The sequence below is a fragment of the Labeo rohita genome, chromosome 19, assembly GCF_022985175.1.
Source record: "Labeo rohita strain BAU-BD-2019 chromosome 19, IGBB_LRoh.1.0, whole genome shotgun sequence".
Classification (NCBI taxonomy): Eukaryota; Metazoa; Chordata; class Actinopteri; order Cypriniformes; family Cyprinidae; genus Labeo; species Labeo rohita.
The window spans coordinates 17,728,866-17,753,199 of NC_066887.1; the positions used below are offsets into that span (position 1 = coordinate 17,728,866).

Sequence of the window (24,334 nt, forward strand, 5' to 3'; positions counted from 1 at the left end):
GCGCCCTCTACTGTACAGACGTGAATTTGCATTTCCTTTAGCCTCAGGCGTATTCATTTTACTTTTGTTGTGAAAAGGGCTTTTACATTTGTAAAAGAGCTTACAAACAAGCAAGTCCTGTCCAGATTTTAAAAAGTTGCTCAAAAGTAACATAAGGCATTACTTTTCATAAAAAGTAACTAAGTAACGTAATTCGTTACTTTTAAGAGAGTAATATTGTAATGCATTACTTTTAAAAGTAACTTTCCCCAATACTGCTGCTGACCAGCTAAAAACTACCAACCAGTTTAAACTGGTTTTAGCTGTTGTTTTTAAGTAGAGTTGTTAGAATCCAAACTAACACGAGATACCAATAAACCATCGTAGGCTGCAGTGTCAGGACCGCATTTCTAGGACCTTATAGTTTTTTGTATTATTTTATTTTATTTATTTATTGTATATATGTATGTATTAGCGTCTCATTATTTAATAGCGCTTGCTATTCAATTCTGTATATTATTATTTTTTAAAGAAATATGTAGTTGTTTAATTGTATACACTTAATTATTGTCCTAACCGACTCCTAACCCTTAACATACCCATTGGTAACCCGTTTGAAATATTTAACCTAATTTATTTCAGTATATTCTATATATATTCTGGTGTTAAATTCCATTTTCTTTTAAAGAAAGACTTGTATTTTTGGAGACTTCAGTTCATTAGCCGCAGCGATTCACGTCTGATGTGTGACACACATAAAGTGCAATAAACGGTAAAACAATTGCGCTACAAATGATTGTTTATTAGTACATTAATAAATGTAATTTTATTTGAATACAAATGTTAGTTTATAACATTCAGCAGAACAATGATCTGTTTTGTTCACACCAGCTCTTTCATTAAAAATAAGATGGAAAGATTAAAAATGAATAGTTTTTGTTTTATGCTTGAATCACAAAATCACAAAAAACAGGGTCCTAGAAATGCGGTCCTGGAACTGCGGTTCTAAAAGTGCAGCCTCCGGCTGTGCAGGAACATACTGTTGAACCTAATGTTTACATTTGTACATCAATGCAAAAGAATATCCGCTAGGTGGCACTGTTGCAGTGGATTAATTTATTTCTACATTATAACAGCATTCTGGATAGGGAGAGGTTGGGTTTCTTAGTTATCTCGAGGTAGCAAGGCGGTGTATGAGCATCTTGCCATCTCTGAAAAATGTAGGCCATTAGCCTTACATTTTGCCAGCAGCCTCGATGAATTTCTAAACGATCGCATCGTATAATATCAAACATGTTTTAAATCAAGGGCCGTATTAAAGCGGATTGTGTGCATCAGCAGTGATACAGCATATTTACAGTCGACAGCATCCACAGTGGGAACAGGTAGGAAGTGTCACACACACCGGGTGCATGTTTCTCACTCTCATGCAACTGTGAGGTTTCATACGTGCATTTTGTTGTAACGGCGCGCTGTTTCATCCTTTATGTTCGATGACTTCATAATCGCATATGATTTATGACGTCATTCTGCTTCTCTTGGTACCCACTGTTAGCAATAGCAACGCTGACATCATTTGTGTATCCTAATGTATCATTGTGACATTCGTGTAATAGAACTGGAATTTCAATAATTGTTGATTTCTGTAACGCTCTGTAATCGAATTGGAGTCTGACATGACAACAAAACCAGCATTATGATACATGACAGTCCACCTAATGTAGCATCATTAGCTATCTCTGGACCTTATGAACCTGGGCACATCATAAAAGAGACGTTTTGCTACCAAAATATGTTTTTTATGTATTGCTTTGTGTGTGTTTTTTTAATGTATATCCACCTTAATGCATATCCATTTTGTTTTGTGCCATTTATAGTGTTTTAATTAATTTAATAAAGCTTTTCTTCACAATTTGACATTGTTTTGTTTTTATTCCCACTCCATTTCATCACATTTGTTATATTTATCATTTGATCAAGCATAGGATTTAGTTTTAAGAAGTATTATTGTTAGATCTTAAAGATACAGTCATCTGCCACACCCTTAATACAGAAACAGCTGTATTTACTTTATTTTTTCTGAATTAGGGGATTAAACTAGGTTTCAAATGCCTTATAAATATTTAAAATAAGTTTTCTCAATAAGGTATTATATTACATTGATATATGCTGGGTCATTTCTGTTGAAAACACAAATTGTAACTGATTTTGTTTGCCATACTGAGGGTTTAACCATTGTTTTTACCAAACCAAGCCTCAAAATATAGTTCTACCTACTGTAGACTCCATACAGCTTTGCTTACACTAGGATGGATGTGAAAACTGGGTTTGTGGTGTAATTGTTTTGTCGCAGGATAAAATGGCTGATAAGAGTGACCTAAAAGCCGAACTTGAGCGCAAGAAACAGCGCCTTGCTCAAATCAGAGAGGAAAAAAAGAGAAAGGAGGAAGAAAAAAAGAAGAAAGAGGTGAGAGAATGTTTTAGTGAGACTTACTCAGAATGTTGTAGGAACTTCATATGAATATGTGAGTATGTGCGCTTGTGCATTTGTAAATGTTAACAGTCAGAGACACAACAAAAGGCCGAAGCTGCTCCTGAGGACTCCGATTTGGACCGCAAGCGCCGGGAGACGGAGGCTCTCCTCCAGAGCATTGGAATCTCACCCGAACCTTCATTAGGTACTGAACACAGACCACTGGACCGCACTGAAATATGCATCTGCACCGCAGTCACCTCACTCAACAATGCCTGCCTCCAAAACACATCAGAAAATTGTCTTTTTACCTTTGCCAAGATCAGGCTGTGTAATATTCTGGGTTCGCTTCATGTCTCTGAATGGGACTTCATCCAAACCTCTTTTTAGGTGGGCTTTTCCCAGTGTTTAGTCTTTTAAAGATGTTTTGTAATTGCTAATGTGATTTCTAAGGTTTACTTAACAGAATAGATCTTCTCAACTACCCAGCAAGTCACACAAATCTCTAGACCTTTAACAGAGACACTGATTAATGCAAACTTGAGCAAATGAAGAAACTTACAGTACTTTGTTATTGGTCTATATGAGTTATTTCACCACTGTGCTGATTCTTGCTACAGTCTTTGGAAATTCTTTCTCTGCTACTATCGCCATCTAGTGTAGAGCCATGTACATTACAAACATAGGCTCCATACTCCAAATCTAATTGTGCATAACGTATATTGGTGCAGTATAAATGTTATAACTTTGTTGCTTGAGGAGCTGGTTAAAATGTATTTAAAATTTAATGTCATTTTATATCTGACTGTCTTTTTATCTTTTATAGTCCCGACACCAATGTCCCCATCAAAGTCAATGAGCACACCCAGCGAGACTGGCAGTCAGGACTCGGTTGATGGAGCAGCTGCTGGCAGGTATTTAGCACCCTGAATACTTCATATAAGACTATTTTCCTTTAGTACACATACAGTTCAATTCATGTTTTTATTATTTGAGAGAAAAAATGAATGTTTTCACCAATAAATACAAACAAATTAAAATTTTATTTTATTTTATTTTTTACTTCCTTTATCTATATATGTACAGTATATACACTTCATATACAGTTCAAATGTTTTTTTTTTTTGTTTTGTTTTTTTTTAAATTTTTTTATGCTTACCAGTTGTAATATTATATATATTTTAATATTTAATATATTTTTAAATGTAATTTATTACTATGATGGCAAAACTGCATTTTTAGTAACCATTACTCCAGTCTTTGGTGTCACATGGTCCTACAAAATAATTTTAATATGATGATTTGCTGCTCAAGAAACATTATTGTTACCAATGTTAAAAACAGTTGTGCTGCTTAGTATTTTTGTGGAAACCATAATATTCCAAAGTTCAAAAAACAGAACTGATTTGAAATAGAACGTTTTTGTCACTGTCTTTAGTGTCATTTTTGATCAGTTTCATGTTTAACTGATGAATAAGTAAAAGTGAATTATTAATTTCTTAAAAAAAACTGAAATACTGTCATTATTTTTAAATTAATTTAATGTTTAATTTATAAGTAATAGTGAATTATATAACAAAAACCCAAATGATCCCAAACGTTGAATGTTTTATGTATAATATATAAATATAGTATATATATAAATATTTTTAGTCAAAAGTATTTGAACAGTAAGATTTTTAATGTTTTTTTTAGGTTTCTTCTGTTTACCAACCATGCAGTTATTTGATCCAAAGTACAGCAAAAACAGTAAAATTTTCAAATATTTTTACTATTTAAAATAACTATTTGAATATATTTTAAAATGTAATTCATACCTGTGATTTCAAAGGTATGAATTACTCCAGATTACTCCAAATAGAAATCTTTTGTAACATTATAAATGTTTTATCTTCACTTTTGATCAGTTTAAAGCATCCTTGCTAAATAAAAGTATTCATTTCAATTTAAAAAATAATGTTACAAAAGCTTTTTATTTCAGATAAATGCAGATCTTTGGATCTTTCTATTCATCAAAGAATCCTGAAAAAAATTACTCAACAGTTTTAAATATTGAGATTAATAATAATAATATTAAAATGCTTTTTGAACAAAAAATCAGTGTATTATACTGATTTCTGAAGGATCATGTGACACTGAAGACTGGAGTAATGATGCTAAAAATTTAGCTTTGGTCACAGGAATAAATTAGGTTTTAAAATGTATTCTAATAGAAAATGGTTATTTTAAATAGTAAATATATTTCACAATTTGCCTGTTTTTGCTGTACGTTGGATCAAATAATTAAAACTACTTCATTATTTTAGATTCATTTTATTACCATGAGTCTTAAGGAGCATTAAATAAGAATGTAAACCTCACTTTAGAAACCAAACGTTATGTTCTAATCTTTATTCTTCATAGACTAAAAGCATTTTTCTATTAATAGCTTGTGTTTAAAGCAGTTTTTTTGTAACACAAGTGTGACTGATACCCATGTTTCTCTGTCTTTTTATATGGGCTCAACAGATATAGGTAAGAATCATTCTGTGGTTCCTGTTGTGCACTCATTTTTGATTTTCCACTTCACCTGTTAGCCTGAGACAATATAAAAGACCAAAGCAGCCTCAAAGTATAAAATCTAATTCCACTGATACTGAAATGCAGAGTTTATGAGACTCCCTGATCAATTTAGTGGGCATCTAGAAATTCAGAACCAACCGGAGAACTTCCTGTAAGAGAAATATTTGTAAGATGAGACGATCAATTTTTAACATAAAGCATCAAAAATAACAACCAAGAGTGTATCAGTGCCAGTAGCAGTGAGGGTTGTTAACAGGCTCATTTTTCTTTCTCTGAAATATAGACAGATAGCTGCAGCCATGTGGAAAGGGGAAGGCTGATGCGACTGCTGCTCTGGCCTGTAATTAAGTCTGCATAATGCAGACGTGCAGCACGTTTGACACATGATGTGCGCGCTTGTCCCTGTCAACGCTCCCTGCGGGGGGCTCGGCTCACAGCCACTGGACTGAAGCGATATTTCCAGGACATATTAATGACTTCATCTTTAGCTATGCAGTACCTCATGATAGCATGATAGTCACATAGGATTTCATGAGTTGTTTACTCCAAGGTCGGTTGTAACAGTGTCCCGCTCTAAGTGTCTCCATCTATAACTCTCGTCCTCTCCCAGGTCAGGGGTCAGTGGCATTAGTAAGCACAAAACAGACACAAACAATGAAAGGTATGTATCCGCACAAAACCCTAACCCAGAATCCCAAGCAGCCCCTTTGAAGGGAGCGCGTTCGCTCTGCTATTAAAGTCAGCGCACACTCTATCTCATTGGCAGTTGAAAAAAGCAGAGCAGTTTAGGTTGCTCCCCCCGGTGTGACTGCCTGATGCCTGCTGTTACCTTGAGCCTTGACTTCAACAATTCTTCTTGCATGATTAAATTGGAGCCATTTGCAACGACGTGAATGACAATACGGTTTTTTAAATGTCATCGCTGGTAAAACAGAGTGTCAGTTTGACATGCTACCTCTCTGGCTGTGTAAGTTCTGTGAAAAAAAAAAAAAATAATAGGCATGTTTGTGACTTGTACTGAAGGTTGAGGAAAAAAGTTTGCAAGGTCAACATCGATTTGACTTGTTTCTATATGCACATCTATATGCACAAATGTGCACATCACAGCAAAGCTTGACCTATAGGTTTTGTGGGTCATAAAAGAATAAAATATATATGTATATATAATTACAGTATATGTATGTGCTATATTCTGGCCACCAATCAAAACACATCATATATGTCTGTCTTAATGTACAGTATCTCACTACGTGTAACGTACAGTACTGTTTACATGTTTGTTTATCTTTCTAGTCAGCTTAAAGGGACAGTTCACCCAGAAATGAAAATTCTATCATTAATTACTCACCCTCATGTCATTCCAAACCCCTTGTTCGTCTTCAGAACACAAATTAAGATATTTTTGATGAACAGCTTTCTGACCCTCCATAGACAGCAATGCAACTACCACGTTCAAGGCCCTGAAAGGTAGTAAGGACATCGTTAAAATAGTCCATGTGACATCAGTGTTTCAACCTTAATTTTATGAAGCTACGAGAATACGTTTTGTGCCCAACGAAGGCTGACATGGAAGAGAAGAAATTGTTGAATAAATTCATTATTTCTGTTTTCTTTGCGCACAAAAAGTATATCTTAATTTCTCGTAGGTTCGTGAAGTTATGGTTGAACCACCGATGTCACTTGGACTATTTCAACGCTGTCCTTACTACCTTACTGGGTCTTGATCGTAGTAGTTGTCATCAAAAACATCTAAATTTGTGTTCTGAAGATGAACGAACGTCTTGTGGGTTTGGAATGACGTGAGGGTGAGTAATTAACAGAATTTTCATTTTTGGGAGAACTGTCCCTTTAATATGTTCAGATTATGAAAGATGACACGTTTTGCGTATCCTTAACAAAAAAGTGCTGTCTGTGGCATTACCATGGTACAGTAATGATATAAGATGCTACTTTGAATTAGACATACTATATCCACCTTATTTTTTACCCTAAGAGCGATTGTGGTCATTTGTAACTTGAATGCGTGAGGCTTCTTCATGCGCTTCCAGTTATTTGTAATAACTGTCCGTTTTGCTGTTTGATATCGCAAACTGATATTCTTATCACATTATTTTAATCTATTATCATAGTCATAAACTCACTGGTTTGTAGTGCAAATAATTTTACTGTTTACTGAACTTCGTTATTCTTCTAGTTATTCATCTATAGCGGCTAATGAATCGTAAGTCTCACGTTTTCAAATAAAAATGCCTACTTCCGTGTTGGAAAATAAGGTGGATGCTACTGGTCTTTTCTCACTGCGCTTAAACCCCAGGTTATCGAGCTTTTTTAAACCCACTTTCAACCTTAGGTAAAACGATGTTTTATACTTTTGAAATTTCTGAATGGGGTTAGCATTATTTATAAATGATGTTTTCTTAATAAGGTTTGGGAGGAACACAATCATGTTATCAACCAATTACACTGCGCTCCAAAGGTTTGGAAACACCCCTGGCAAAGTGTGGTTTTGGACAATATCAGCATAAATCCTTATCATTTTTTGGTGCAAATACATTAACTTGACATTATCATTGAAGACCAGCAATAATAATAATTTTCATTTTGATTACATAATAATGGCAATATATACATGTCAAAGTCAGACATGCCCCTTTGGCAGCTCTGATGCCTGGTTACTGGTTAAACTTGGCCCAGATTTTGAAAAGATTTTTGGGTCAGCACACCTTAATAGCTTCAACAATTGATTGCCATTTAAGTTTAGAATACAATGAATTTAAGCCCAGATTATGCAGAGCTGTAATAGCTGCTAATGGTGGATACTTTGATGAATCGAAAATATAAGTTTTTTCTATGTATTAACTGTTTATGTGCAAACTCGTGAACTCTGGATTAACTGCAAATTGCGGCACTAAAGGTAAAACAACACGCTATCATGGAAATTCGCAAGATTTTGTGAAGTTGTGGCTAATTCATATAACTTTTTACAATCTCATTTGTACATTTTTGTAAGTAAGAAAAGAAAAGTACTTAAAGGAGAAGTCCACTTTCAAAACAAAGATTCACATATAATGTACTCACCCTCTTGTCATGCAAGATGTTCATGTCTTTCTTCAGTCGTAAAGAAATTATGTTTTTTGAGGAAAACATTTCAGCATTTTTCTCCATTTAATGGACTGATATGGTGCTCCAATTTTGAACTTCCAAAATGCAGTTTAAATGCAGCTTCAAACAATCCCAAGTGCTGTTGTAAACAATCCCAGCTGAGAAAGAAGGGTATCAGTTCATTATATGGACAAAAATGCAGAAATGTTTTCCTCAAAAAACATAATTTCTTTATAACTGAAGAAAGAAAGACATCAACATCTTGGATGACAAGGGGGTGAGTACATTATATGTGAATCTTCATTTTGGAAGTGGACTTTGTAACTGTGGGACGTCAGGAAAAAACCACACGAGGCAGGTCACCATCAACTTGTGTATTATTACTTAAGGAAATGGTGTAACAACGACAGATAACACACTGTGTTCCTCCAGCATAAATCAACGAGTGCAGAGGCAGGGAAAGGCAGAAGAACTCAAAATTAAGTTTTTGCTTAGAACAAGCAAAATAATCTGCCAGTGGGGTAAGCAAAATAATCTTATTTCAAGCAGAAAACAAGATAATTTTGCTTACCCCACTGGCAGATTATTTTGCTTGTTTCAAGCAAAAACTCACTTAACTTATTTTTTCTGAAAACAAGACAATAATTTTTGCTTGTCTAGAAAATCCTTATTGATTTAAGAATTTTTAGATATTTTGGCTGGAAACAAGACAAAAAATCTTAAGTAAGAAAAGCATTTTTTGCAGTGTAGGTTTAGGGGTTTAACGGAAAATGTGTTAATTTTTAATTAATTTGAGTGAAGAAGAGAGCTGGTAATTCTAAGTCTCAAAAGACAAACTGTAGGGCATGAAAGTATAAATAATGATATTGACATTGCAATGATATTGATATTGACATTGCAAATCTGCAAAAGAACCTGATTAGCCTGGGGTTTAGGAATGTGTGGTACCACATTTAGAAACCATGGTAATACTATGGAACATTTTGTAAAGGTTTATTCAGTTTATTTATTTCTATAACATTGTTCACATTTCTCATATGTCCATCCTGCAAATATTATTATAACCTAAGAAAGATTTGGCAAGAATTTGGAAAAAATTGCATGGATTCCCCATGCAATTTTTTACATAATTTTAATATAATACATCTTCTACAGTAACATACATGCCATCCTTTGAAAAGTGCATAAACATGATGCATGAATCTCCTTAGCATTGTTTCAAACTGCATCCCCATGTGTGCTGGTTTGATTGGTCCTTTCTCACTGTTCCTGGCTTGCATGAGGCGTGTTGTGCGATGGCGTGTGCTATGTTATTTATGTTTGTGTGTATGATGGTGTTGTTTCTGCTGAGGTTAATCTTGCATGTTCTCTCCCTCCTGTCCCCTGCGTGACACCCTCTGCCGCCCCCTCCAGGACCTTGCAGTGGGACACTGACCCCTCTGTTCTTCAGCTGCAGGCTGACTCTGAGCTCGGGTATCTCCTCCTCTCTGTCTCTTTCTGTCTTTCTTTTTACTCAGAACTGCTGACCTTTTATATGCATACACATTTACATGTACAACGTTTTGTCAACAGATGTACATGCATTTCTTTGGACACCTATTGGCTACATTCAGTGCAGGAATGCGTGAATGAATTCTTAAATTCATGAATTTGAAATGAGTAAACAGAAGGCAAAATTGCAATTAGATATATATTTATATATATATATATTTATAACAATTTTTAAGTGTTGTACTATAGCGTATTACTTTTTACAACAAATGTTGTCAAGACTAGTGTTGTTTGAATGTATAGATTATATTAATATATAATTAATAATATAATTAATTAATTAATAATATAACATTGCAAAGTTTGTTTTGTTTCAAGGCCACTTGTTATAGGTTCCCCTATCATTTCTAATTTGCTTCTTTATTTACATTGATAATCAACATCTACATGTATGTGTGTTTGTGTGTGTGTGTGTGTGTGTGTGGTATTGCACTGCCTTTGTACCATAGTGTTACCATTGTGTATGCAACTTTTCCTTTGTTCCTCTCATTTCTCTTTCTGGCTCACTCCCTCTATCTCATTCCCCTTTCCTTTTAAGTTTGTCAGGTTCAAGTGTTTTCAGCTGGTCACTCTCCAGCTGTGTGCCCAGGGCTGTATGTGACAGTGATTGATGCACCATGCCATGTACCGAGAATGCTTTAAACATTAGTTCTAGCAGTCAAACGAGGGTCATCCAAACTTACAATATGTTCATGGACCTGAATAATGAGCCTTACAGCGTATTAGATGTAACATTGTATTTTGTCACTGTGATGCAGTCGATTTGTTATTGCTGTATGTATTTTAATGCGCATGCAAGTGTGTGTGCACACATGCGTCAAGTTGCAGGACATTCATAGGCCGTTAATTTTCTTTCCCCAGACGTCGAGCGCACAGACTGGGACCTTCTAAGATAACTCAGGTGGATTTCCTGCCAAGAGAGGTGGTGTCCTACTGTAAAGAGACTCAAACACCATTAGCAGCTCATCAATCTGAAGGTAGATATTTGCAGGAACATTCTGCATGTTCTGAGGATGTTATTTATAGACTATACTGTGATTTGTCTAGCTGCTAGACATAATCTAGAGTGGTTAAACTACCTTTTAAAGGGATAGTTTAGCCAAAATTGAATTTACCTCATAATTTACTCACCCTCAAGCCATCCTAGGAGTTTATGACTTTCTTCTTTCAGACTAATACAATTGGAGTTATGTTGAAGAATGTCCTGGCTCTTCCAAGCTTTATAATGGCAGTGAATGGCTGTTGAGATTTTGAAGTCCAATAATGTCTGTCCGTTCATCATAAAAAGTATTCCACACAGGTCTGGGTGGTTAATAAAGGCCTTCTGAAGCGTTTGTGTAAGAAAATATCCCTATTTAAAGCATTTTAAACCGTAATCTCTAGTTTCCGCTAACTTGACGTACAGACGTTCACGAGAGTGGCGTTCCAGCAGATGATGTAGACAAACATGGTGATGAACAGAGAAGAAAGCAATACAAAATACCGCTCACAAATTAGAAGTGTAAAATGAGGATTTGTAAAGAAAAGTGTCAGAGGATTGCGATATAAGCCAAATTAGACTGGTTTTCCTTTGCTGTAAACAAAACTTGTTTTTTGTGAGACTACACTGTAAAAAAAAAACTATTTGTTGAGTCAACTTAAAAGAATTTGTTACCCTGCTGCCTTATAATTTTAAGTCAACTCAAAGTTTAGTCAACTTGAAGTGACAACTCAGATATTTGAGTTGATTCAACTTCAAATTTAAAGGGGTTATCAAATTGCAAAGTTTACTTTTTCGTGTTGTTTGAACATTAATGTGTGTTGGCAGTGTATGTACAAGTCTACCCTATAATGATAAAAATCCATGTAGAGGTTTTTAATTAATCTGTAAAAATAATATCCCCTTTTTCAATTTGAGGCATTCTCAGATGCCTGTCGGTGTGGCGTCACACGATAGTTGATTGACATGAGCGTCTTACCTCAGATCAGCTGTAACAGTCCGACCTCCATTGTTTCGATGCCAAACCAGGGATGTAATTTAGACAAGAATATCTCCGATTGAGCGATTGAGGTGTTGTGTTGCTGGATGTAATAATGAACACAGTGGTCATCATTTACTCCTGACATCTGAAGATGCAGTAGATTACATTTGTTTGTGAAGGGAATGCGCCTCCCGATCTACATAAATGAGTCTATGTTCGCGCAAATCATTTGTGATCCAGCTTCACCTACAGCAGAAGTGAGTATAAGGGTTTTTTTTATGAATCTCTGCGATCACCTTTCCTTATAACGTGCTAGTTATCAGGTTTCGCGGTTAACCACCCTAAATGCGGCTAAAGTAAACAGGCTCGTCACTCCACAGAGAGAAGAGAGGGGCGGGGCGAGCAGAGCTTGATTTTTGCAGACTTATTTTGACAAGGTAAAAGGGTGTTATTTTACACTACCATTGAGAATTTTTAACCAAAGTATATTATAGACTTTTCATTAAGACCCTAAAGAATCATATCAGCTTGTGGAAAATGGGCATCCGATGACCCTTTTAAGGCATCTGGGTAACAAACCCAGCTTTTAAGTTTAACAAACCAAATTTTTAGTTCAGTCACCTCAAATATCTAAGTTGTCACTTAACATTTATTAAGGCCTTTATTAACCCCTGGGGCGTGTGGAGCACTTTTTTTACAAAGAATAGATGCACTTTATTGGACTTTAAAATCTCAACAGCCATTCACTGCCATTACAAAGCTTTGAAAAACCAGGACATTTTGTTATATAACTCTGATTGTATTTGCCTAAAAGAAGGAAGTCATATACACCTAGAATAGCTTGAGGATGAGTAAATCATGCTGTAATTTTTATTTTTGGGTGAACTATTCGTTTAAGGGGGCGCAGTCTAAATATAAGTGTTGATTTATTCCAGTTACACGAATCATTTGATTAATTCAACCAAAACTCACTACAAAAATGTGATTTGAATCTTTTTGGAATCAGTTTATTTACATTAGTCTTCCAAAGAACCGATTCACTGAAATGGATCAGTTTAGGAGTGCCTGTGTGATTCAAGTTCGTTCAGCTGTAAAGCTGCATGTGCAAAATAATGTTACATATTGTACTTTTAAAAACAGCACTTTATCATGCTACATCGCTGCTCATTTGGAAGTAGATTGTTACTGGAAAAACTGTGTTAATTTTGGAAAGAGCTGAGCTGTTGTCATGCTAATGAAAAATGTAGTGCGCAGCGTTGCTTCCAGTTAGTTGTTTCCCAACTCTGAACTATAACCACATGAACTGTGGGGAGAAAAATAATGCTATTAATCAATTTAAGTTTTCTGGCCAACTACGGTGTGAGGTCATAACCTATGCTTAATTCACTTAAAAATAAATTTAATTAAAATATGTTTTCCCGATGTTTCCTGATGAAAGAGAATTAGAACTATATACTGTAGTAGCTGCCTTTTGTGTGAAGTAATATTTATGTAGCGCAAAATCAAATGTACATGTACTCGCCTTGTCAACCGCTGTTAAGATCTACAACAACTTATTTATGTAGTTTTATCTGTGTTCAATCAAAATAGGCAATTTGGGATTTCATGGTAAAACAGCTTAGGACAAGCTTGCAAATTGAAACGGGCTGCTTAGTGAAGAGCTTTGATTTTCATCGCTGTCAGGTGGGCTGTCATCCTGACCGTCTGGTTCCGTTGAAGAGCTCCAAACCTGTGCAGATTAAGATTCATTTGACCAGCCGCGGCCTCCATTTCCTGAGAGGGGAGCTGGGGGGACGGCTTTTTTGAAAAGAGATGCCTGCCCATCAGTGGCTCTGCTTGAAATGGCAGAACAGTAACGGCATTGAGTCAGGCTTTAAGTGGATGCAGACGGGTAATTCAAGATGGCTTCTATCATCAGAACATCACTTGGAGTTGTGCCTGCGTTTCTGTGGAGGGCTAGCGCAGTTTACTTTCGCCTTTCTGTTGAGATTGTTGGGTCCACTGTCAGTTCGGGGGCATGACATTTCAAAAGATTAAATGTTCGAGATGAATCCTTTGAAGACCAATTTCTAGATGCATCTACATAGTAATGTGCCTGAGATAGTTCACCCAAAAATGCAAGTTCATTTATTCACCCTCATGTTGTTCCAAACCTGTTTGACTCTTTTCGTACTTTGAAACACAAAAGAAGATTTTGATAAAAGAATGTTGGTTTAGGTGTCCATTAACTTCTAAAAAATTAGCAAAATAATTTTTTGAGTAAACAGTTTTAGAATGGTCACACTTTTTTAAAGGTACAATTTTCACCATCAACGACAATATTGCCTCAGTAAACGAATAATTTGCTGCTTATCAATAGTTAATAGTTTAGTTGGGTATGGAGTAGGATTAAAGGATCTAAAATATTGTCATGTCATGCCGAATGAGCCATTAATAAGTGCTTTGTAAGTACTAATAAACAGCCAGTATGCTAGCATAATGCATGCTAGTTAATAGTGAGAATTGGTTTTTAAAACTTTTTTGGTTCAGATTTTTACTAGCCCTGCCAACATTTTAACCACATTTTTGTTTTCTTTGACCACAAATTTTTTATTTATATATTTATTTATTTATTTATTTATTTATGTATTTATTTGTGCTTATTTTTAGATACATTACCAGTCAAACGTTCTTAAACAGTAAGATGTTTAATGTTTTTTTTAAATTTATTTATTTGATCCAAAGTACAGCAAAAACAGTACAGCAAAACAAATTTTTAAATATTTTTATGATTTAAAATAACTGTTTTCTATTTGTATAAATTTTAAAATGTAATTTATTCCCACATGATCCTTCAGAAATCATTCTAATATTCTGATTTAAATCATCCTTGCTAACTAAAACTGTTAATTTCTATTATCCCCCCACCCCCCAAAAATGTAACAATTATATTATGGCATTTATATATTATAAATGATAATCACTGGATCTTTCTATTCATCAAAGAATCCTGGAAAAAACTGTTTTAAATATTGATGATAATAATAATAATAATACAAATGTTTCTTGAACAGCAAATCAGCATATTAAAAAGATTTCTTAAGGATCATGTGACACTGAAAACTGGAGTAATGATGCTGAAAATGTAGCTTTGATCACAGGAATAAATTACATTTTTAAAAAATATTCAACCGGAAAGCAGTTATTTTAAATAATAAAAATATTTCACAATATTACTACTTTTGCTATATTTTGGATCAAATAAATGCAGGCTTGGCGAGCCAAAAAGAACATTTAAAAAACATTAAAAATCTTACTGTTCAAAAAATTTTGACCGGTAGTGTACAAATTCAAATGTCTCATAAACATACATTTATATTTTATTTTTGTTTATTTGAACTTATTTTTTGTACATTTTCTTTAGCAAAAATGTGCAATGAATAATTTCTTAAATTTTTCCTTTGCAGTAGTAACTGTAAATGATACAACTAGAAAGATATAAATTCATAAAAATGTTTTTTTATAAAAATGAAAAAGTGATCCGACATGATCACAAATCATGGTTGTAACAAAACCTCATCTATATTAACCATATAAAAAGTATTACCATGGTGTTTAAATACCTTTGAACAGTAATATTCAAAACATCACTGAAACCTATATGATTAAGCTTGCAAGGCATAAAAATACAAAATAAAATAGCCGACCATGCTTTTTTGTTGAATCCTGAAAGAGTACACCTTTAAATGGTTAAACGGCAAACCTGTACTTCATGTAGCACGATGCAGTATTAATAAAACTCCTCAAGCTCATTGATTTATGAAATGTGAAAGTGCTTAATCAAAGCCACTTTTGCTTGTTTGTAAAAGAATAATGTCAGGATATTTCTCCTTATTAGTTTAAGTGTGGTTCCTACCACAAAGACTTCTTGGCTTCTCCATTCGTTAACTCGACACAGCAGTGAGCGCTGAGCCGCCCTCTTCCACAAGTGTACTCTAATGTACTCCATTGGCTTCAATCATATATCTGAAGCCAATCATATTTAAAGTGTCATATTTCAATTACATTTTTAAATTTATAGCCTTGTTAAAATGAAGCTCACATAGAGCTCGGCTAATTTGATTGCACCCCCCAGACTCGGGAGCCAGGCCTGGTATAAAACGCAGATGGTTTGAAAAGCACCCTAAACATCTCCATATGGACGGGACCCCCTAACAAGCGGCTTTTGGTGTATTTGCATAACATCGCTGGTAGTTGGGATGTGAAGCACGGCTTTCGCTATTTGGTTTCCTCCGATTTGGGTTTTAAACCTGCAAGTGTTGCGCTAAAACTGAGCGTTTTGCGAAACACAGGTTTTACCTTGCTGCTCTCCATCTCATCTTCTTTTTTTCCATCTGCATTTCACACCAGAATCCCTCCATCCTCTCATGGCTCCTTGATCCCTATGCTGGCAACAGCTGCTTGCCATGTGATTGGAGACTTCCTGTCATTATAACTGATGTGTTTTTATTCTTTCCACTTCCTTGAAGCCTGATCAGAATTAAAATTGCTGGTGGAATTTCCTGTCAAGGCAGGTCATTTATTCAGCAAGTGCAACCGCTGACAAGCCTTTGATTGGCCGTTGCCCTTAGCAATCGCGCTCTGTACAGTTTATTTGTTTTTTCCTCTCGGCCTACAGATGCAGCTTGAGCGCACAGCTGTCTGTAGGTACAGGTTGTCTGTCCAGGGGAGACCCTGCCCCTGCGAGACCTCTCACATGAGAAAGAGAGGAACTTTTAATAGGTCTTTCCACCACCTGCTACAGCTTGCATTCTGTGTTTGTTCAGGCCGGTGCAGAGGTTTCGTCCAGTGATTGGTGAAACTAAACAGATGCCTTTTTTTCCTTTTCTTTCTTTTTTCCTCCCTGACCCTCTCTCTCTCTCTCTTTTTCCCTGAGGTGGGGGATGCAAGAACCGCCCAGGTGTTAGCCCCCTCGAGACTGCACTATAACACTGTCATGAAGGCAGAGAGCCTTGTACCAGCAGCGAAAAGGATGTAGTTTGATTAAGGTCAAATTAACCTGAGCAGTTTCCAATGTGCCCTCTACTTACAGTGCTATGGCTAAAGATATGCTTGGTTAAATGTCTTCAAAAACAATTACTGGTAACACTTTACAGTAAGGTTTCATTTGCTAACATCTGTTAACAAACGTAACAAGTGTTACAGAATTACAGTGGCTTGCGAAAGTTTGGGAACCCCTTGCAGAATCTGTGAAAATGTGAATAATTTTAACAAAATAAGAGAGATCATTCAAAATGTGTGTTATTTTTTTATTTAGTACTTTCCTGAGTAAGATATTTTACATAAAAGATGTTTACATATAGTCGAGAACTTCAAAAGTTTGGGAACCTTTGGTTTTTAATACTGTGTGTGGTTACCTGGATGATCTACAATGTTTTTTTTTGTTTTGTAATGGTTGTTCATGAGTCCTTTGTTGGTCCTCCAGAAAAATTCTCCAGGTCCTGCAGATTCTTTAGTTTTCCAGCATCTTTTTCATATTTAAGCCCTTTCCAGCAGTGACTGTATGATTTTGAGATCCATCTTTTCACACTGAGGACAATTGAGGGACTCAAACACAACTATTAAAATAGGTTCAAACAATCATTGATGCTCCCGAAGGAAACACAATGCATTAAGAGCCGGGGGGTGAAAACTTTTAAACAGGATGAAGATCTCCAAATATTTTAAATTTTGTTGAAATATAATTTTTTCCCATATAGTACTGCCCATCAGAAGCAGCAGAAGCTATTTGCATGTTTCCCAGAAGACAAATTAAGTACAATTTATCTTGATCTTCAAATTCCAAAAGTTTTCACCCCCCAATCATGTTTCCTCCTGAATCATTAGTGAATGTTTAAACCTTTTGTTAATAGTTGTGTTTGAGTCCCTCAGTTGTCCTCAGTGTGAAAAGATGAATCTCAAAATCATACAGTCATTGTTGGAAAGGGTTCGAATAGACAGAAATGCTGAAAAACCAAAGAATTTGTGAGACCTGAAGAATAGCAGGCAGTTTAACTGTTCAGGACAAACAAGGGACTCATGAACAACCATCACAAAACAAAAAAAACAGTCGTAGATCAACCAGGTAACCACAAACAGTATTAAGAACCAAGGGTTCCGAAACTTAAAAATAATTTCAGCTATTTTTTTGCCTTGTGGACTATATGTCAACATCTTTTGTGTAAAATATCTTACTCAAGACAGTACTAAATAAAAAATAACATGCATTTTGTATGATCTCTCTTATTTTGTTAAAATTGTTCACAGATTATGCAAGAGCTTCCCAAACTTTCGCATGCCACTGGATGTCCCTATTCCTTTTGTATAATAAATCTTACAATAAATAATAAAATTCTTTAACATGCATTGTTTGTAAGACTAACTATTCTATAATTCCTGTAGTATTGAGTATCTTTTTCCATTCCGACAGTATTTTTAAAGAATTAGTTCACTTCCAGAATAAAAATGTCCTGATAATTTACTCACTGCAATGTCATCCAAGATCTTCATGTCTTTTTTTCAACAGCTGAAAAGAAATTAAAGTTTTTGAGGAAAACATTCCAGGATTTTTCTCCATATGGTGGACTACAATGGGGATCAGTGGGTTGAAGGTCCAAATTGTAGTTTCAATGCAGGTTTAAAGGGCTCTACACAATCCCTGCCTGCATTCGCTTTGCGTATCCTTGACGACCGTGTAAATAATAGCATCATGCTCATTGTTGTACCCATAGATATGTACAAGTCAGGGGTGTCAAACTCCGGTCCTGGAGGGCCGCAGCCCTGCGGAGTTTAGATGCAACCCTAATTAAACACACCTGATCCAACTAATCAAGTCCTTCAGGTTTAATTGAAAACTGCATAGTATGTGTGTTGGAGCAAGGTTGGAACAAAACTCTGCAGTTTAACACCCCTGGTATAAGTAGATGCATCGTTCGACCGCTCCAAGCACGTAAACGTGTCCGTCATCTAAGTTACAGAGCATCTACCTATACATATCTATGGTTGTACCTGAATGGTCATGTGACATGCGTTTTCGGTTGTGTAGTGTAGATAGAGATCGTTTCTGAAACATAGTGAAAATGCCAGTGTAGACGAGGATTTTTTTCGTTTTAAAACACCATTTTAAAACAAGAACGCACTAGTGTAAACAGGGCCTTAGATGAATAGAAAGGTCAAAAAAACATTAATGAAGCCAAATTGAAAAGACATCAGAAGAAATAAGAAATAATCAGGATTCTAAGCTATTTATCGGTCACTAACTTGTGACACTAATCACGCAGATTCTTTGTACACAAGGTCAGAAGGTCTTGTTTTTACTGAAGTATTAGGTTTTCTTTGGCTAATATCTGATGCTTGTGGCTCAACTCACTCAGGCGAAGAGTTTCCTAATGGATCCAAAAAGTATTTGGCGGCTGTACGCACTGTGTTCATCAGCTGGTTGTGATGTTTTGTTGACCCCAGTTTAGCCTACGATGCAGGTTCAGTCATGTGCAGGTTCAGCCCTTTAGTTTCCAGCAGTATCAGATCCCATGATAGATACGGTTTCATGAAGATTTATGTTGGTGGTCTGGGAAAAGTTGGCAGAAGTGAATGCCAAACCTGTTAGCCAGTGGCTCATTTGTGGTATAAGACCCTTCCAGATCTCACCATCAGAGGCGAAAGACCTTAAAATGACATTATTGTGAAGCAACAGCACTGGATGTGTGTTGCGTGTAGTCATGACTCAGCAGTCCTGGTCAGTCAGGGGTTGTGACCCGTCTGAACTTTTAACCCCACTGAGAAGCCTATTCTCTCCAGCCGTAGTTTGTCTCACATCAATCTAAATGTGTGTGACTCTGTTTAGGGAATGTAATTCAATGAACTGTTCGCTTCCGTCTCGGCTTTGCTCAAATGAATATGGCTAGTGTGATATGTGTCCAGGTTTTTGTCTGTTGATTGGGCGGAGATTTTGTCTCTGCTAAGTGTACATTGTTGTTGACTCAATCAAATTACCCGCCAATCACTGAGCGCCATATTCAAGGCTCCAGTGGGCTCTTGGCGACATAATTTGTATGAAAGAACAGTCTTGTAATTCCTGAAGACTGCTGGGAGTGGATAACATTGCAAAGGCATGGCTCATCCACTGGACAGTGCGTTAGTGGGTTCTGGGAAAGTCGGCTTCCCGGTTATATACTTTCCTCTGGCCTTGCCATTGTTGGCATAATGTGTCACACTGCGCATTTTTAGACAATATGACCCCTGATCATTTTTGCATCCTTTAGTGGAGCGGTAGTTATTAAATGTTAATCTGTAAAAACTGTTTGTAAAAGAACACGTTAGATCTTTTTTTATCACTCTGGGAGGAAACAGTTGTTGTAAGGGTTAGTTTACCAAAAACTGAAAATTCTGTCATCGTTTGCTCTTTCTAAACCTTAATCAGGGCTCCATATTTCCATAGTAAACATAAAAAGATCAAAATATAAAATAAACAGTAAATTAAAAATGTAGTCATTTTTGTGCATTCATTTGCAGTTTCGTCAGACATCATCTTGTTAGTGTTCGCCAGTGTTTCTTACAACAACAAAAACATTGTGAGCCATGATGTCCTATTTGCACACAAATGACTCTTAAGAATCAGCTCTTTTTAACTGGTATTTTCTCATTTAATTCTTTTCCATTTTTTATGAAACATGAAAACAGCCTCGCTTGGAACTTAGCCATTTAAATTGGAGTCAGTGAATTATTTAAAGCTGTTGCTGACTTCTTCATTGAACTGAGAAATTGTTTAGTAATTTGTGGTTCAAAATAAAGTAATTGTTACTGTCATTAATATTTTGCATTTTAGAAAATGTAATTCTTCTGTATTAGCAATTTGAATCAGAATCAGTGAATCGTTTAAAGGTGTTACTGAGCTATAAACGGACTCCCTTAGTGAACTATGAGTAATTTTTCAGTGATGTGTGATTCAAAATAAAGTTACTGTTTCTGTCATTTATATTATGTTTTAGAAAATTCACTTACTCAGTATTAGCAATTTGTTTTAGTGAATCATTTAAAGCTGTTACTGAGCTATAAACAGACACCCTTAGTGAACTAAGACTAATTTTTCAGTATAGTGTGGTTCAAATTACAGTAAATTTTACTGTCATTTATATTTTATCATTTTAGAAACTTAAATTATTCTGTATTAGCAATTTGAATCGTTTAAAGTTGCTACAGAGCTATAAACAAATGAGATTTTACTCTTTATATTTTATCATTTTAGAGTGAACTTTGAATCGAAAGTTATTTTTCAGTAATGTGTATTTTTCAGTAATGTGTGTAACTGTTACTGTCATTTGTATTTTAAGTTTTAGAAAATGTAATTATTCTTTATTAGCAAATTGAATCAGAGTCAGTGAATCATTTAAAGCTATTATTGAGCTATAAACTGACTCCTTCAGCGAACTACGTGTAATTTTTCAGTAATGTGTGATTCAAAATAAAGTAACTGTTATTGTCATTTTTATTTTCCATTTTAGAAAATGTAATTATTCTTTATTAGCAATTTGAATCAGATTCAGTAAATCTTTTAAAGCTGTTACTATAAACGGACTCCCTCGTTAAACTAAAAATAAGTATTTTTTCAGTAATGTGTGGTTTAAAATAACTGTTGTTGTCATTTTAATTTAGTTTTAGAAAATTTAATTATTCTGTATTAGCAATTTGAAGTGAATAATTTAAAGCTGTTACTAAGCTCTAAACAGACTTCCTCATTGAAATATGTGTAATTTTTTTAGTAATATGTGGTTTAAAATAAAGTAACTGTTACTGTCATTTATATTTTACGTTTAGAAAATTGAATTATTCTGTATTAGCAATTTGATTCAGAGTCAGTGAATCATTTAAAACCATTATTGAGATATAAATTGACTCCCTCATTTACAAGTCATTTTTCAGTAATGTGTGGTACAAAACAAAGTAACTATTACTGTCATTTATATTTTACGTTTATAAAATGTATTTATTCTCTATTAGCAATTTGTATTGATATTAGCAATTTAAATCAGAGACAGTAAATCGTTTAAAGCTGTTACTGAGCTATAAACTGACTCCCTCATGTGTGGTTCAAAATAAAGCTACTGTTACAGTCATTTATATTTTGCATTTTAGAAAATTCAATTATTCTGTATGAACAATTTGAATCAGATTCAGTAAATCTTTTAAAGCTGTTACTGAGCTATAAACGGACTCCCTCACTGAACTATAAGTATTTTTTCACTAATGTGTGGTTCAAAATAAGGTAACTTGCTATAATTTCACTAAACATTAAAGATGCATATTCACATAGTTGTATTGTAATAAATAATAATAGTTCTAATAAATAATAATAATAACAGTTTTTAAAAACAAACACTTAGATTTCTAAATGTTTTGGGACATTTCTTGGGACATTTTTCGGTCAACCATTCCTTTAATAACCTATATTAATGTTTTGAGAGCGGCTCTTCTGAAATATTACCTAGTCTTCAACCTTTTCTAATGGAGCAAGTGGACCTATTAATAAAATGCAGTCCGAATCAACAGAGCTTGGATCTACGAGTAAGCCATAACGCTTAAACGGCTTTTGGAGGCTCTACCGCTAATTACCATCAGCCGATAAGAAGTTTCAACACTGTAGTTAAAAAAGTATTTCAGCTGCGCAAAGACCCTTGTGCAAGATAGCGAGACCCAAGGTTGGTTCAAAACCGTCGAACTTCATTTCAATCGTTACGATACTGAATTTCATAATGTCTGTATTGCACTTGGTCAGCCCTGTCCTGGAAACCATCTCAAGGAAGTTGAACAGTTCAGAAGGTCATGGAAATGATGTGGTTCTTTGTTTCTCACAATCTCTCTTTCTCTATTTAACGTGCGTGTGTACGTTTGTGTGTGTGTGTGTGTGTGAGAGTGTGTGTGTGCATTAGGCTTCTTTAGCTGGAATTTTTCAGGGCCATTAGCTCTGGGGGTCTCCAGTGGGAAGTGGTGATTCACTTTTTTACAGTCACTTTTTTGGTAAACTTGTGGTGGTCCTGTAATGGTTCCTAATTGCAGGCAAACTGGGTTCTAACTAACTGCTAATCTGAAAGACATTACAGGGACTTTGCAGAGACCACCGTAACCAGGCGGTTGAAAACAACAGTGAATGTCAATTGATCCCAGCCAAACATACTGACTCAATTAATTAATTGCGTTTTCGGGTCAGTGTTTGTATCTCAAGCGTCGAAATAATCGTAATGTTTGATGACACAGCTATGATTATTAACAGTCAGGCTAATTGAGATTATAATGTTTGTTCCAAAGTTATATTTGCCGTGAATGATGCTTGAAGGGCCTACTTAAACCATTTGAAAATCTTTCGTTTCTGGCAGATGTGTTTAATATCACTCTCGACAAGCAGTTTTGCCTTGTTGAGAGTGTGTTGCAGATGGCGTCTCATAAACAGCAGTTTTCTGAGGGTCCTATGATGATTGTGGTCAAGGCTTTTGCCATTCGGCACCAGCTCGCCCTCAGTCTGGGTTGAGCCGGGCGTACGGGTCACATATGGAAGCGCTTCGTGCTGGCGTGTTGTTTTAGCTCTTTTATACAAGAGAAAAGCTGAGGGTGTCAGTGTTCGCAAAACTAAAGGTTAGCCAAAATTCGCTCTCATACAACAGTGGTTGCTATTTTCCTCCATCTAAGTCCCGAGGAGAGTCATGTCGCATTTAGATACTGTTACGTTCACTCTCTTTTGATCTGCAGTGTCAAAATTAATTGGTGGCATTAGAGGGGATGTCTGTCTTTTCTCCCTTTGCTCTGTGCTGAAATGCTTAAACTTTGAATTCATCACCATCATCTGACTCTGGTTTCAAGCCCGAAAAGGCCCGAATCCCCAAAGGTTTGGATCGAGGCGGGATGTGATCCAAAAAAAAAATCTGATATCAGACAATACAATGTCTTTCACAGTAGGTGGACCATGCCAATCTGGACCCAGATGATTACAATTTTCCTCTTTTACCGCCACATAATAAGATACATGAAACCACCTCTGCCAAAAATCGGCCCCTGTCCATGGAGCCACTATAATAATATTTGCCATCTGATGTGCGTTGAACATGAGATGGGATACTGTTTCATTCCTCTGAACAGTTAAACTTTTTCCATGTAGCAGACAAAACTTAAAAGTCCCATATTCCCCAGGAACTTCTAAGATCGTGTAAAATCAGGTGAGGTGATGTACAGGTCTGGGTGGTCGTAGGATTGCTGCTACAGAAGGATTCAATTAAGTATTATATAGAAATGTGTATATATATGCATATATATATATCAGGGTGAGAAATTAACTTTTCCTTTAAGAGGCATTTATACATTTTTATAATCACCTTATTATTATAAAAACCATACTATGTTGTCTTTAATGTCAAATACTTATATTTTCACCGTTACTTTAATCAGTATTTTAAATGGATGTCAACAACAATAGACAGTTTAAAATTGAATCTAAATTATACATGTAAAAACAAACACGAGTTCATAAGGCTGCTATATTATGACAAAAATCCTAAAGACAGTTAGGATATGTCGAAAAACTCCAATCATATTTTCTCCCTCAACTTCAAAAATAATTTCAAAATCATCCTTCATCGCTGCAGAAGTGCCGACCCAGTCTTTGCGAAGTGAACATGCAAAGGAGATCAAACACCCTCAACAA

The 24,334-nt window shown here is 35.5% G+C and overlaps 1 protein-coding gene across 4 annotated transcripts in view; it reads left to right on the plus strand.

The window, feature by feature from the left end:
• Nucleotides 1-1,118: 1,118 nt before the first annotated feature.
• Nucleotides 1,119-24,334, plus strand: part of LOC127181434 (cytoplasmic dynein 1 intermediate chain 1) — a 79,219-nt gene continuing 56,003 nt past the window's right edge. For 2 of the 4 annotated variants that reach the window (XM_051136186.1, XM_051136187.1), the window contains exons 1-6: nt 1,119-1,364; nt 2,333-2,446; nt 2,543-2,657; nt 3,279-3,366; nt 9,530-9,589; nt 10,529-10,644. In XM_051136186.1, coding sequence (XP_050992143.1) covers nt 2,339-2,446; nt 2,543-2,657; nt 3,279-3,366; nt 9,530-9,589; nt 10,529-10,644 — 487 coding nt within the window. In that variant the 5' untranslated portion in view covers nt 1,119-1,364; nt 2,333-2,338. The remainder of the gene's footprint in view (nt 1,365-2,332; nt 2,447-2,542; nt 2,658-3,278; nt 3,367-9,529; nt 9,590-10,528; nt 10,645-24,334) is intronic. The other 2 variants (XM_051136188.1, XM_051136190.1) reach the window with 1 other exon arrangement.